The sequence below is a fragment of the Callospermophilus lateralis genome, chromosome 12 (genome assembly GCF_048772815.1).
Source record: "Callospermophilus lateralis isolate mCalLat2 chromosome 12, mCalLat2.hap1, whole genome shotgun sequence".
Classification (NCBI taxonomy): domain Eukaryota; kingdom Metazoa; phylum Chordata; class Mammalia; order Rodentia; family Sciuridae; genus Callospermophilus; species Callospermophilus lateralis.
Window position 1 is genome coordinate 72,938,198 of NC_135316.1, and position 16,101 is coordinate 72,954,298.

General features: G+C 37.2%; 1 protein-coding gene across 2 annotated transcripts in view; it reads right to left on the bottom strand.

Moving 5' to 3' along the window:
• Positions 1–9,998: 9,998 nt before the first annotated feature.
• Positions 9,999–16,101, bottom strand: part of Sucla2 (succinate-CoA ligase ADP-forming subunit beta) — a 45,093-nt gene continuing 38,990 nt past the window's right edge. For both annotated transcript variants that reach the window (XM_076872566.1, XM_076872567.1), the window contains exons 9-11: positions 15,685–15,805; positions 15,151–15,239; positions 9,999–10,775 (exon numbers count right to left, since the gene is read on the bottom strand). In XM_076872566.1, the coding sequence (XP_076728681.1) occupies positions 10,701–10,775; positions 15,151–15,239; positions 15,685–15,805 (285 nt within the window). In that variant the 3' untranslated portion in view covers positions 9,999–10,700. The remainder of the gene's footprint in view (positions 10,776–15,150; positions 15,240–15,684; positions 15,806–16,101) is intronic.

The window sequence follows — 16,101 nt, forward strand, 5'->3', positions numbered from 1 at the left end:
GTAGTTGCTTCAACTTTTCATTCTATGCAACACTTTCTCCCCTATTGTTTCAGTATAATCATTCTTACCAAGATTAGTTACACCTTGTTTCAATTTCACTACAAACTTTTTACTCTTAATCTTGACATCTATATTTGACACTTTTTTTTTGGAGAGGGGGTAGTGGGAATTTAACCCAGGGGCAATTTACCACTGAGATACATCCCCAGCAAACCACCACCACCACCACCACCCACTTTTTGAGACAAGGTCTAAGTTGCCTGAGGCCTTGCTAAATTGCTAGGGCTGTCTTTGAATTTATAATCCTTGCATCTCAGTCCCTAGAATTACAGGCATGTATCACAGTATCTGGCTATTTGACACTATTGATCACTCAGTCCCTGAAACATTCTTTCTTGCCTTCCCTAATACTGTGTTCTTACAGCACTGCCCAAGCATCAGAAGTCTTCCAAGTTCCTAGATTCAAATTACTACATAAGTTCCAGTAGCTATAAAATTTCCAGGCTAAGTCAGAATTTACTATTTGTTTCTTCAATTTGCCAACATGAGTTGTGATGGTTTTGAAACATGTTACAACTTCGTTTAGACATCACCCTTCAATAAGTGGATCTTAATTCTTCCTGTTTATGAGCTGGACTTAGAAATTCATTTGTAATAAACTATGACATAAGTGACAGTGAAGTTAGAACATAAAAGGTGCTATGGCTTACCCTTTGTCCCTTTGGATTACATGCTGGGGAGAAGGAAGCTGTCATGTTACAGACACCAAAGCAGCACTGTGGAAAGACCCACATGGTAAGAAACCAAGACCTCTAACCATCAGCCATGTGAGTGAGCCATTTTGGAAGTGGGTTCTCCAGGTTAACATCTTCAAATGACTTCAAAAGAACCATCTCAGGTACACTGCTCCCAAATTTATAATCCCCAGGAAATTAAATAAATCACTAACTTTTGGGACAGTTGTTCAAGAGTAGATAACCAAAACACTAGTGTTACCAATACTCTGTATTATACCCTCTCTGAATACCAAGCATTGCTCTTAGTTCCTGACTAAACCCCAACTAATACAAATGTCAGTGTTTTCTGGGATAATCACTGGCCAGCATTCTTTGGTATTCGTTTTTAAAAATTAAGGCTAAAGGACTAGACTTTTAGTTATAGCTTTATTATAATTTTAAATGGTTTATTGTTGAGAGCCACAGCCGAAGGGGCCCCAGCAAACTTCCAGCTGCCAGCAAACTTCCAGCTGCCAGTTGATGATTGGCTCATAGCGGCCCCAGCAAACTTCTAGCTGCCAACTGATTGGCTCCTCTGCGGTGATGCTCATTGGGCTGTTTCCCCGCCCTTTCAGACCACGGAGCTGCTCATTGGGGGACTTTTTTTGGCTCTGCCCACTCGACCCAGCCAATCAGCCTCAAGAGCAGGAGGAGTCGGGGAGGTGGAGAGGCTTGTGGGAAGCTGGTGGTGGCAGTTGGGCTCTGAAGGTTTTCCTGAGGAGCTGTGTGGTTTGGTGTGTGTGTTCTAAAAATAAAGTTCGTTTCTTTTGACAAGTGACTCCTGAAATGTGCCCAGCCAGACTGCGGCATTTGGTGGGCCACACGGGGAACGACTGAGGGTAAGTGATAAGGTAAACTGCTCACCCCTGAGGGCAGGGCGAGAGGATGGGTAGCCATTTTAAGATTCTTCTTTTGTTTTGCTTCGCTTTTGTTTTAAGTTGCCTGTCTCTGGAGATGTGTCCACTATGCAGTCAGCGCAATGGTTTCATTAATGAGGTTCTTGGCATAAAAGTTAGCTAGGGAGATCAAAATAAACACACAGACTCAGTTACCTTTTTTATGACCAGGTCGGAGATGGCTCCCCTCTCTTGTTCCCACCTCTAACCGCCCGGCAGGGCAGCAAGGATTACTCAGGGCTAGCAGGAGAGAGAGAGAGTGAGCACGCCAGGGAGTAGCCTTTTATTGGGGAACAAGAAATTCAGGGGAGAATTCCATCCAATGAAGGTTGAAGGGGGGGCCACACTCCAAGGTCAGGGTCAGTGATTGGGCCCCCGGGATCAGTGGTCAGTCACACCCCCACACGGACAAGTTCTCTCAACAGGAGAGGGCCGGGAAAGCTCCGACACAGCCAGAGCACCTCAGACCCTAACCGGGAGTCACCCAGTCACGTGTGAGAATGGCTCCTGACAGATGTGTAAGATGGAAGAAAAACCGCTCACATCTGAGGAACAGATAGGGAGAAAGGACGGATGGACATTTCAGGAGGCTATTACAATGATTTTGTGTTGTTCCAATTTTGTTCCACTCTGTTTCAGTTTTGTTAGGCATTATCTTGTTGGGTTATATTATAGTAGAAATATGGGATCAGAAATTAGTAAAAAACAAACTGAAAGAGTGTTAAGAAAATTGTTAGAGGAAGGAGGCATCCCAGTAAAATCAAGAGCAGTCAGGGCATATGTTGATACAATACAAAAATGTAGCCCATGGCTTTTAAAGGAGGAGTTGTTAAATATATCACAATGGAACCATCATGGTGAAGATTTAAAAAGAATAGAAAAGAAAAGCCCAGGAACTCTGCCAGTTGGCACATTGACATTGTGGGCGTTGGTATCTTGTTTGCTCAGTCCAAAGCCTTCAGTTCAGACAAAGGTAGAGGAAGGAGAAGACATATTGATTCAAGTAAAAGAGAAGGTCTTTCAAGCTAGTCAGATAGAGGAAGAAAGCTTAGAGCAGAAAAAGCCATCAGGGGAAAAGTTACAACAGGAGACTGCTACTAACACCTTTCTATCACCAGAGGGCATAAGTGTCCAACCAACAGTGCCACCTCCATATGCTGGGAGGCCCCCAACCCCTGCAGTTGATAGTTGGGATCCTGAGACAGGATCTCAAATATTAACATGCCCTGTATTTAAGGCAGGAGGGCAGCAAATTCACCATGCTTTAAATCTCAAAACAGTAAAGCAGCTAAAAGAGGCTGTAACAACCTATGGTCCTCAAGCACCCTTTACTGTAAGCATGGTCGAATCCATTAACAACTTGAACATGACGCCAGCAGATTGGGCTAATATATGTAAAGCTGTGCTAAATGGAGGACAATACCTGTTATGGAAGGTTGCCAATGAGGAATTTTGCAAGGAGACGGCTAGGTGAAATGCAGCAGCTGGTTATCCTCAGAGAAATCTAGATATGTTGTTAGGAAAGGGACCTTATGAGGATCAGCAGCAACAAATTGCATATGATCCTGGTGTATACGCACAAATTGCTACAGATGCAGTTAAGGCATGGAAGACTTTACAAGGACATGGAGGTTTGCAAGGTCAATTATCTAAGGTAATACAAGGAGCTAATGAACCTTATGCTGAATTTGTAGATAGGCTTATTCAAACAGCTACCAGAGTTTTTGGGAAAACAGAACAAGCAATGCCATTACTAAAACAACTGCCTTATGAACAAGCGAATTGTTGGTGCAGAGAAGTCATTAGACCATGGAAACATGAAGATTTAAACACATATATGAAATTATGTAGAGACATTAATGAACAAGAGCAAGTCGTGGCAGTGGCAGTAAAACAGGTTTTAGATGCCAGGCCAAGAACATGCTACAGTTGTGAACAAACAGGACATTTTAAAAGGAATTGCCCCATAGGAGAAGGGTTTAACAAAACTAGATATCAAAGGAGTAGAATACCGAGTATTTGCCCACAATGCCATAGGGGGAGACATTGGGCTAATGAATGCCGTTCTCAAACCACCATAGAGGGTACTCCATTATCCAAAAACGAACAAGGATCAGGTGTTTATCCACGATATTGTGGAGAAAGGCATCAGGCTCCGTTGCCAAAAAATGGACAGGGGGGCCCAATGCTCCGGGGCCCAAAACCACAAATATACAGAGCACTGGAGGAACCCAGCAACCCCATCAGGGTAGTGCCCAGGACACATTGTCCATCAGATCCCTCATCAGACAAACCAGAGGGAGCGCAGGGTTGGACATCTGTGCCTCCGCCAGAGCAGTACTAACTCCAGAGATGGGAGTTCAAATCATTCCCACAGGGGTAAAAGGACCTCTTCCCAAAGGAACAGTAGGCTTATTATTGGGACGCAGCTCTTCTACTCTAAAGGGACTTATGATAAGTCCTGGGGTAATTGATCCAATTATGAAGGTGAAATAAAAATTATAGCCAGTTCTCCAAAGGGTATATCAGTAATTTCACCAGAAGATAGAATAGCACAGTTACTAATAATACCCAGCCTACATGATAAATTTTTCAGTCATACTGTAGAAAGAGATTCCAAGGGATTAGGCTCCACAGGTGTAGATTGGGCTATGCTTTCTTTAAATTTAGATTCTCGCCCCATGCTAAAACTAAATATTCAAGGACATGAATTTAATGGGCTACTGTATACAGGTGCAGACCTTAGCATCATCTCTCGTCAAGAATGGCCAAAACATTGGCCATTACAACAAGCCACTCAAACGCTTCGAGGCCTAGGAGTGGCGACTAATCCCCATAGAAGTGCAATGGTATTAGATTGGAAGGATCCTGAAGGATGTAAAGGAACTATACAGCCATATGTATTGAATCATCTTCCTGTAAATTTATGGGGATGAGATGTCCTAGATCAATTAGGTATTACATTAACAAATAACATCAACCAAAATGCACCCACTATTATGACTAGACAAGGTTTTAGGAAAGGAAAAAGATTAGAAAAACAAGAACAAGGTATAGCAGCACCAATATAAGTAGATCAAGGAACGAACAGACATGGGTTGAATTTTCAGAAAGGGCCACTGAGACAATAAAAATTACTTGGAAATCAGAAAGACCAGTATGGGTTCCTCAGTGGCCCCTGACTAAAGAAAAGATACAAGCAGCCCATGACCTGGTCAAACAACAATTAGAGGAAGGACATATACAACCTTCTGTATCTCCCCATAATACTCCCATTTTTGTCATCAAAAAGAAATCTGGTAAATGGAGATTATTGCAAGATTTAAGAGCCATTAATAATGAGATAGTTATTATGGGACCTGCTCAATCGGGGATTCCTCAATTGTCTGCTTTGCCAAAAACTTGGTATGTTTTAGTTATAGATATTAAAGATTGGTTTTTTTTCAATTCCAATTCATCCTGAGGATAGTCCACGTTTTGCATTTACTATCCCTGAACTGAATCATGAAGGTCCTGATCAGAGATATGAATGGAAAGTACTCCCTCAAGGGATGGCTAACAGCCCAACTATGTGTCAAATTTATGTTAACAAAGTAATCCAGCCACTTAGAAATCAAAATCCTGAACTACAAATATTTCACTATATGGATGATGTATTATTAGCACACAAAGATAAAAACACATTGCTAGAATGTTATGCCACAATTACAAACTTATTAAAAAATTATAATCTAGAGATAGCAATAGATAAAATACAATTAAATTCTCCAATTAATTATTTAGGAGTTCTATTATCCTCAACCATGGTCTGTCCACCAAAAATTCAAATACAAGTAGATCAACTCAAATCACTTAATGACTTTCAAAAGTTATTAGGAGACATAAATTGGATAAGGCCTTATCTAGGTATACCAACAGGAGAGTTGGGACCTTTATTTGATATCCTAAAAGGTCCATCAGATCCAAATTCACCCCGAATGTTAATGCCTGAAGCAAGAAAGGCATTAAAAATCATTGAAACATATATGGAAAATATGCATTTGGATAGAATTGATATAAGTTTGTCTTTATTATTTATTGTACTACCAACAAAAAATATTCCTACAGGAGTATTTTGGCAAGAAGGTCCATTATTATGGATACATTTATCTTATTCTCCTAACACTATTCTTACTAGGTATCCTGAGGCTGTAGGATAATTAATACTCAAAGGAATAAAAGCAGCAAAGGGAGTGTTTGGAATTTCTCCCAATAAAGTTATTACTCCATATACTATGAATCAAATTGATGAGTTAGCTAATGAGTTAAATACTTGGGCAATAATCATGTGCAAATCTAATGTTTCATTTGATAATCACTTACCGTCTAATCCTTTATTGTCTTTTTGGTCTAAGCATCCTGTAATTTTTCCAAAAATGACAAGAAAAACCCCTATCATGAATGCTCCAAATATGATGGGTCAAATAATGGTACAGTAGCAATAGTTACACCTGATCAAACTTTTACATTTTTAGTACCCAAACAATCAGCTCAAAAGGTAGAGCTTAATGCAGTATTACAAGATTTTGTGATGTTTAAAGATTCTGTATTTAATTTATTTTCCGATAGTCAGTATATAGTTAATGCTATAGTATCCCTTGAAGATGCTGGTAGGATTTCCCCTTCCTCTACTGTTTTCTCTTTGCTTTCCACTATACAAAGTCTAATCTGGGACAGAAAAGATCCATTCTTTATAGGACACATCAGGGCACATACAGGATTGCCTGGAGCCCTTAGTTTGGGCAATGATTTAGCAGATAAAACTACATATGACATACATATTTTCTCTACACTAGAAGAAGCTACAAATTTTCATAAAAAGTTCCATGTTAATGCTAATACTTTACAAAAGCGTTTTAAAATAACTAAGGAACAAGCTAGACAAATAATAAAACAATGTCAAAATTGTGTGACCTTTTTACCACCGGTTAATCTTGGAGTCAATCCTAGAGGACTGATACCTAACCATATTTGGCAAATGGACATCACACACTTGCCAGAATTTGGAAAATTAAAATATTTGCATGTTACAGTTGATACTTCTTCTGGATTTTTGATGGGCTCCCTTCATGCCGGAGAAAAAACTAAAGATATTATAACTCATTGCTTACAAAATTTTGCCACTGTGGGCGTTCCAAAACAGTTAAAAACAGATAATGCCCTGGTTATACTTCTACCTCTTTTAAACAATTTTGCTCATCATTTGGCATTACTCATATAACAGGAATCCCATACAATCCACAGGGACAAGGCATAGTTGAAAGAGCTCATCAAACTATTAAAATGTACTTATTAAAGCAAAAAGAGGGAATTGGGAAGGGGTATATATTCCCCAAAGATAAACTTAAAATAACCCTTTTTACTCTAAACTTTTTAAATTTGGATTCATCAGGACTTAGTGCTGTGGAAAGGCATATGTGTCCAAAAAATGTGCATAAGCCCAAGGTACTTTGGAAGGATATTCTAACAGGACAATGAAAAGGTCCTGACCCAGTAATTGTCTGGAGTTGGGGGTCTGTTTGTGTGTTTCCACAGGGAGAACAGCAGCCAATTTGGATTCCAGAGAGATTAACTAAGGTCCTGACCCAGTGATTGTCTGGAGTCGGGGGTCTACTTGTGTATTTCTACAGGGAGAACAGCAGCCGATTTGGATTCCAGAGAGATTAACTAAAGCAATTTCTACAGACCAAAAAGATGATTTGGCTCAAATCCATAACAGCTGATATCCAGAACTCCAGTTTGGCTACCCTTACATCTGCGACAGAACCAGGATGCTTTTTTCAGTATCTATTTTATTATTGCCCTTTCCCACATCATAAAGTTCTATTTTGTTTTTTGAGCTCATACAGACCTAGGTTAATGTTTTGCTGATCAGTTCTATTTTTTGACTATAGAGTTTTTAAACATTGCAATGGAGATTTCACCTGTAAAAAGTTATAAGGCCTTTACTATTATGTTATGTGTTGTATGTATTGTATTATGTGTACACACTTGTGTTTTGTGTTATATGTCTGTATGTGCATATGTCCATATATCATATATGATGAGCGCGCATGAAAAAATGGATCCAAATTTTTTTTATTCACGTGATTTAAATGGTTTAATTTAAATTGGGTAAACAGCTGTTGAGGATTGTTTTAATATGTGAACAAAAAAGGAGTTTAACAGATCTATTTGTTTACCTTCACCTTTCCTGTTCATTATATTTAATAATTCTGTTGAAGATAAGGTACATTGTTAAGAAAATTGTTTTCTTTTAGTGCCTTCCGGAATGTTATATAATTTTTTCTTTAGCCATTATTACTAGAATTCCCATCTTCATCCCAGTGCCAGTGAAGACAAAGATAAAACCAATCTACAGCTTCTGCAATAGCCATCACTGAACTACTTGCAGAACTTGCCTGGACTATGTATCACTTGTATGCATTGTGAACTATCTGTTGGTGCAGCGAATTGTGGTAGTGTTGGGGTATTTATGCTGATGGTGTCATCGGTGGTACAATTTTTCCAAAAGGAGCCATCACTGAACTGCTTGCAGAACTTGCCTGAACAATGAATCACTTGTATGCATTGTGAACTCACCTGTATGCATTGTGAACTATCTGTTGGTGCAGCAACTTGTCGTAGTGTTGGAATATTTTTGCTGATGATGTCATCGGTGGTACAATTTTTCCAAAAGGAGCCGTCAATTGGCTTGGTGTATCTTTTTCCCTTCTGCTTATCTGGGGGCCAACAGAGGTGAGGCAAAGAACCTCACCCCCCCCCCCCATGGTACAAAGACCTCTCCACAGGTGTGGCTGTATAGTGGACCGGTAGTCAGTGACGGGTAAGATCCAATTGCAATGGTACCAACCTAAGACAGGAGGCTGACGCCTTGAGGTCAGCTCATCTGATAACGGGTAAGGACCAAATGTACTATTGGACAACCTAAGGCAGGCACGGTCCCTAAACCACATGTTTAAACAGAGAGGGGGAGATGTTGAGAGCCACAGCCGAAGGGGCCCCAGCAAACTTCCAGCTGCCAGTTGATGATTGGCTCACAGCGGCCCCAGCAAACTTCTAGCTGCCAACTGATTGGCTCCTCTGCGGTGATGTTCATTGGGTTGTTTCCCCGCCCTTTCAGACCACGGAGCTGCTCATTGGGGGACTTTTTTTGGCTCTGCCCACTCGACCCAGCCAATCAGCCTCAAGAGCAGGAGGAGTGGGGGAGGTGGAGAGGCTTGTGGGAAGCTGGTGGTGGCAGTTGGGCTCTGAAGGTTTTTCCTGAGGAGCTGTTTTATTTGGCGTGTGTGGTTCTAAAATTAAGTTCGTTTCTTTTGACAAGTGGCTCCTGAATTGTGCCCAGGCAGACTGCGGCAGTTTATGGTATAAACCATTCAACTTTCCATTCCTACAACATGATATATTTCATATATTTCAACTGAACTGTCAAACATATATTTGGCTTAAATGAATATTTTTTCTTCCTTTTTTTTTTTTTTAGATGTGCTTTGAATTATGCCCTTCAATAGATAAATACAGAAAATTTCATCTCACTCCAGTCAGAATGGCACCAGGGATTGAACCCAGAGGCACTTAACACTAGCCACATCCCCAACCCCTTTTATTTTTTTATTTTTGAGACAGAATCTCACTAAGTTGCTGAGGCTAGCTTTGAACTTGGGATCCTCCTGCCTCAGCCTCCAGAGCCTCTGGGATTATAGGCATGTAGCACCTGGCCATATTTTGTTTTCTCTAGATGAATTATCTCATGTGTTCCTTCTCTCTCTCTCTTCCCCTACAAGTAGTTCTATTGGTGAGAAAGAAGCTAAGGAAACTAAGGTACACTAATATTACCACACCTAACCAAACTCTTATCTAGTAAGTAGTGAAGCCAAATTTTGTGCTCATAGTCACTCTGTGATACTCTCTCTCTCTCTCTCTCTCGTAGTACAAACATCCAATCACACTTTAAGAACAACAAAATAGGGAGAAGTTCTCTTTTGTAGTATTAGTTAAATAATAACACTGTTTTATGCAATAAATAAAAGCTATACACACATATGGGCACAAAGGATAGTGTTTCCTTTAGAAGATGTATCATATGGCATGCACCTAAATAGAAGATTTCCAGTGAACTCTGTAGATAGCTTTATAATATATACTTTCATGTCATGTATATGATCTACAAATTGGTTCCTTAGACCTATTTAATGAAATGAGGAACATATTATCTTCTACTATGTTTGCTTCAAATTAAAAAAAAAACAGAATAAAGCCCCAAAACAAAAGCAAACATCAATACAAATCACATTGAGAAACTTTTATTAACTTAAATTGACATTTTAAATTTTATCTACCAAGTCCTTGGCAAAAATGCCTTTATTTGATACAAACCTACAGAAGTTTCTTACTACAGAATCACAGAGACTTGCAGTCATCATTGTTTTGTAATAATTAAAACAATGTTCAAATAATTAACAAGTTACTTCTCTGAAATACTTAAAACAACATTCTGAGGAGTGTTTGAAAGCTCTGTTTATAAATAGTGATTGATACATTTATTATGTATTTGGTGCTGAAGATAAACACTTCTTATATAAAACATTGTTTTAATACACTGCTCTACTAATGAAGCTAGTTATTTGATATAATATATTTTAATGCTAAAGAATAAAGCTCTATCATCATATTTATTTTCTTTATAGGACTCTTATCAGGAAGAACTTTGTATCAAACAACAATAAACAGGCATAATCCAAGTGACATTCTGTAGAAGAAAGATGGCCGCCAACAAAAGAAACTCTGGATACCTGCATTACGCATTCTTTATGCAAGCAGTCCATTCTGAACAGCAGAATTAAATGTAGACCAAATGCTTTTAAAGTTTTGTGTGCCTACATGGCAATTACAATCTCCACATACTAAAAAGAACAATAACACAGGACACAGTATTTTTAAGCATTATAGCACATTTTAACACCTTTAGCCCATCCGCTGGCATCTCAGATCAGATTGGCAACTGAAATTTCACATCCACATGAGCTTGCTTGGCTAAGGTCACTATTTCAGAGAGTTTTACAACCTGAAAAGAAAGAACAGAAGAACATCTTTGTCTCTATTTTCATAAAAGGGTAAATTCAGAACTATAGCTCAATGTAAATTAATCCACAATCTTTTCCATTTAAAACATCAGCGCTATTCTGACATTCTTATAAATCACATTGCATTCTTACAAAAAACTGACACTAAACTAGGACAGTCAAGTCTGATACACCCCAAAACCCATACTGCAAATAAATACTTTCTGATAAAGATAGATATGTAGATAATTAAGTATGCATATCTTTTTAAATTTTATCTTAAAGAACAGTAAGTGTCTTTGTTGGATACCCCACAATTCAAAGCCCATCTAAATAAAAATTTATTTTGAAAAATGTGTACAATCTTAGCTTATTGGGTAGGAGTTCAAATAAAGGAGTGTTTTACTTTCTATCAGTAAATTAGCAATTTCTATGTAAAATACCAGTGCCCTCTACAATCTGTCTGAGAATATCTATCTATTTCCATGTAAAATATCACAAATTAGACATATTTAAATCAAAAAATGATTTAGCTTCTCTTTCCCACAGAGAATTTACAAAAAAAAAAAAAAAAAAAAGGATTGGAGGCTTACGTACACTCAGTGGTAGAACACTTGCTCACCATGCACAAGGATTTGATCCCCAACATTGCAAGAAAAAGAGTTTAAAGATAGACATCTTGGATTCAAATCACCATTCTGATGATTATGACATATGACTCAGAATAGGTTAACTTACTGGACTATAAAAATGAAAATTTTATCACCAAACTTATATTAAATCCTAGAAAAAAATAACCTATTGCATGTACATAAATACTCAAAAAATGATAGCAGGTAGCAGTTGCTAATATCATCATCATCATATTTATTATTGACATGACTTCTATAAGTAAGAAACATTTCAGTGTTACTTTTAAAAACAAAATAAAATTAAAAAGGCCCCAGTCACTAAAAGCCTGCAATTACAACTTAAATCAACTGTGCAATTTTCATCTCATGCAGTCTATCTAATCAAGGTCCTACTGATTTTTTTCCTTTCTTTCCAAGGCCACCTAGCTTTTCAAAATTCAGGATTTCATTGCAAACACATTTGTTCAGAAATTATAATCTATTTCTTTTCTTTGCCTTACTTTGTATCTAATTATTATACTAAACAAAATCCTACTATCCCCTTCATGTCTTCTCCAACTTATCTCATACCTTGATGTCAAAAAACAAGCTTTCCCCCTACCATTCTCTTACTCATAATCTTTAATTTTAACTCAGGATTGAATATAAATTCCAAATTTTATTTGGTAATAGGTAAATTTCCCAAAGAAGGACATAAAACATTATTATTCTTGTGAAGTGACAATTAATTCAGCAAGTCTCAAGAGTCTATTATTGATTAAACCACAGAGCCCCAAAGACGACTCAATAAAATATCCATGAAAATAGAAGAAAGTCAAAAGCTGCCATCTAGAAACATCCCTGTATTTGCTGTACATGTTCTCCAAGATATATTGTTGGTAAGCAAAAGTAAAGTACGCGCTACCATTCACTGAAGGTAAGGGCTTCTCATCTATGCCCATCCACACATACATACATGCACAAACATGCATATACACACTTAAAATTTCCTTAGGTATAAAAATAACTACAGGACAAACCAAAAACTATTTTTAAAAAACAATGCTGGATGGCGCATGCCTGTAATCCCAGCAACTCAGGAGGATCACAACTTTGAGATCAGCCTCAGTGACTTAGCAGAGCCCTGTCTCAAGAGCTAGGGATGTGGCTCAGTGCTTAAGTGCTCCTGGATTCAATCCCTGGTACCAAAAAAAAAAAAAAAAAAAAAAAAAAAAACCAAAATCAATGGTTACACACCTGTGAAAAAACGAAAATACAAAAAGATATAATAAGCTAAATTCTCTAAATATACCTTGATTTTGGATTCATGTAAATATTTACATAAAACAAAGGTTTTATGTAAACAAAGCAACCTTTAAAAATAAAATTAACTAGATCAAGCTGAGGCAAAACACACAGAGAACTATTCCACTTGAATTTAAAAATCCAATAAAGTTGTGAGAAATACCCTAAAAGACACAAAGAACCTCAGATAAAATTAAAACGTACTTTGATATTTCTATTGTAAAACTGTCATATCTGTGCTGAGAGACAAAGCAATTGAATAACGATTATGGTATGGCATAGGAGAAACACATGTCAGACAGAAACCTGTCTTCCTACATTTGCTTTGGAAATATTAGCATGAACTTACGTTAGAATCTATCTCCTTAAAAAATGTTTCCTAGGCTTAAAAAACCCTGAAACAATAACTAAACTAAGTAGACATGAATACTCATTAAGTTGAATTGTGGTCTCTACATCTGGCTCATTGTAGGCCTGAACCAATAATACAAAGATGAACCTGAAACATCTCATCATACCAGAAAGCGTATCAGAGAGTATGTTAGAAGGACTGAGGTACCAACCTGAAGAGGTTCCCACTGACCAAAAAAAGACAATTTGCATCAATAACAATAAATGAAATTTATCAACCTCACATAATATATTAATCCATGACAACATGGTCTGCCACCAGAATGGAAATGAACACATGAAAACAAAAAAACAAAAAGTAAAAACTAAAAGAGCTGGGTCACCTTTATAGGATATAATGGACCAAAACCACTATTTTGAAACCTGGCCAATAAAGGCAAAGATTTAAGTAATTATCATGAATTTTCTATTAAAAAAAAAAACACTTCATGGTAACAAATAGTTTATCTAAGAAAGTTTAACTTTTTAGGCACATTCTAAAAGAAGAATGATAATTAGACTACCACTGCCTTGCAACGAAAAACAAAATACTGACTCTAAAGTATGATCATCAGTGGGTGCTAACACCACTAAAAGAGAAATAATTATACATTATGTACCTCCTATGGAATTGAAAAATACCAACCAACTATAAAATATTAGTGTTTCCTACTCCCCCTCGTCTAATACAAACATGGCCAATATTATAGATTGAACTACCAGTTTAGAGGAGATACAGGAGGCAGAGTAACATGCTAAATGCATGACACCCAGGAATACAACCATTAAAATTGAGATTATGGAAAACTCTACAGGATCATCGACATGAATTTTCTGACAAGTATGCTGGAGAAGAATTTTAAAAGGAGGGAAGGACCTATAGATTAAGAAATGTAGCTGGGCATGGTAGCACAGGCCTATAATCCCAGCAGCTCAGGAGGCTGAGACAGGGGGGATCTCAAGTTTAAGACTAGCCTAAGCAACTTAGTTAAGACTCGGGTGTCTCAAAATAAAAAACAAGGGCTGGGGTTGTAGCTCAGTGGTAGAGTGCTCGCCTAGCCCACGTGAGGCCCTGGGTTCAATCCTTAGCACCACATAAAAATAAAATATTGTGTCCACCTAAAACTAAAAAAATAAATAAATAAATATTTTAAAAAATAAAAATAAAAAACAAAAAGGGCTGAGGATGTGGCTCAGTGGTAAAATGCCCCTAGGTTAAATCTCCAACACCAAAAAAAGAAAGAAAGAAATGTAATGACTTATTAACCAACTGAAATAAGAGACTTATTTTGATCCAATTCTGACAAAGAATGTGGACAAAAAAATAAGATAACCAGAGAAATTGCAATACTGACTAGATTCTTTTTAATAAAATATAACCCCAATACCATTATTCTCCTTAAAACAAATAACAGTAATTCTTTTATATCATGACCAACATTTTATCTTTTACAGATATGACATAAAATGATAAAACATGTGGGACTTACTTCAAAATTATCATGGTAGGGGGAAAAGTAGGAAAGAATACAGATGAGATCATACTGGGCATGAATTATTGTCCAAGATGGATCATAGGTACAAGAGGTTCTGAGAAAGATACTCTTCCTTCAGCAAATTCTCATAGGCTCCTCCAAATTCTTTTTAGCTGGGCACTGACTTTTGGACTTCCATGTCTGACTCTGCATTGTCCAATCTGAGTAACAGTTTAGCCAAAATTCAACCTTACCCATAATGTTTAAGTAATTTTCCATCTACTGACCCCTACCCTACTCCTTGGTTATAAATTCTCACTTTTTCTTGTTGTGTCTGGAGTTGAGCACCATCTCTATTTCCCCCTGCAAAACGTCATCTCATCAGTCTCTGTATTTATTGTAATACTCCTCCTGAATAAAATTTGCCTTACCATTTTTAACCAATATGAATAATTTTAACAGTTCATTATATAATATTTAACTGAAGCAATAATTATTAGTAATATTAACAATTAGCTGGTCCATTTTAGAATCAAAAGGCTTATAAATTCTTTACACCCTAAAAATTTGTCCTTGGATCAACAAAGCCCATTTACCATTCTAGCAGCTTCATCCAAGTCATCACAAGCAAGGATTTTAAGTCCACTGTCTGCTATCAGTGCCTTAGCATCATCAACTCGTGTACCTAAAAATGATTTTTGCAAATATAAATAAATATTGTTTTAAATATATACACAAAAGCATTTAAAAATCTCTGCTACAACAAGTAATAAGTATGAAACTTCAAAATACAAATACTTCCATCATTTATCATAAATCAAAGAAAATACTACAAAAGCCTGGAATTATCTCATAAAATATTTCACCTCACAATGTTCATGGTAATTAAGGCAAGTCAGAATTCCAGATAAATCACAATAAAAAATATATAAATTACATTAATTAAAACTATAAACATTTTGGCCCCAATGTACAAATTGTTTTTAAAACAAAGCTTTTTAATTTCATATTATATAATGCTTTCACCTAAAAGACACGACTATTTGTAAACTGTAATGAACTGAACTCCTTGGAATTATTAATTTCTTAGCAATTAGGAAAAATAATTATCAAATATCATTAATACTCACCTTGTAACCGTACCACAACAGGTATTTTAATTTCTAAATCTTTTACTGCCATGACAATACCCTGTGCAATGACATCACATCGCATGATTCCTCCAAAAATATTGACCAGAATGGCCTGTACCTGTAATAAAGTGTTTTTAGTAGATTAAAAATTTAAAGGAGCCAGGCATAATGGCACACACCTGTAATCCCAACAGCTCAGGAGGCTGAGATAAGAGGACCATGAATTCAAAGCCAGCCTCAGCAAAAGCAAGGTAATAAGCAACTCAGTAAGACCCTGTCTCTAAATAAAATACAAAATAGGGCTGGGGATGTGGCTTGGTGGCTGAGTGCCCCTGAGTTCAATCCCTGATACCCGCCCCCCCCAAAAAAAAAAATTTAAAGGACTAAGTATTTGTCCTTGCCTCACAAGAAAAT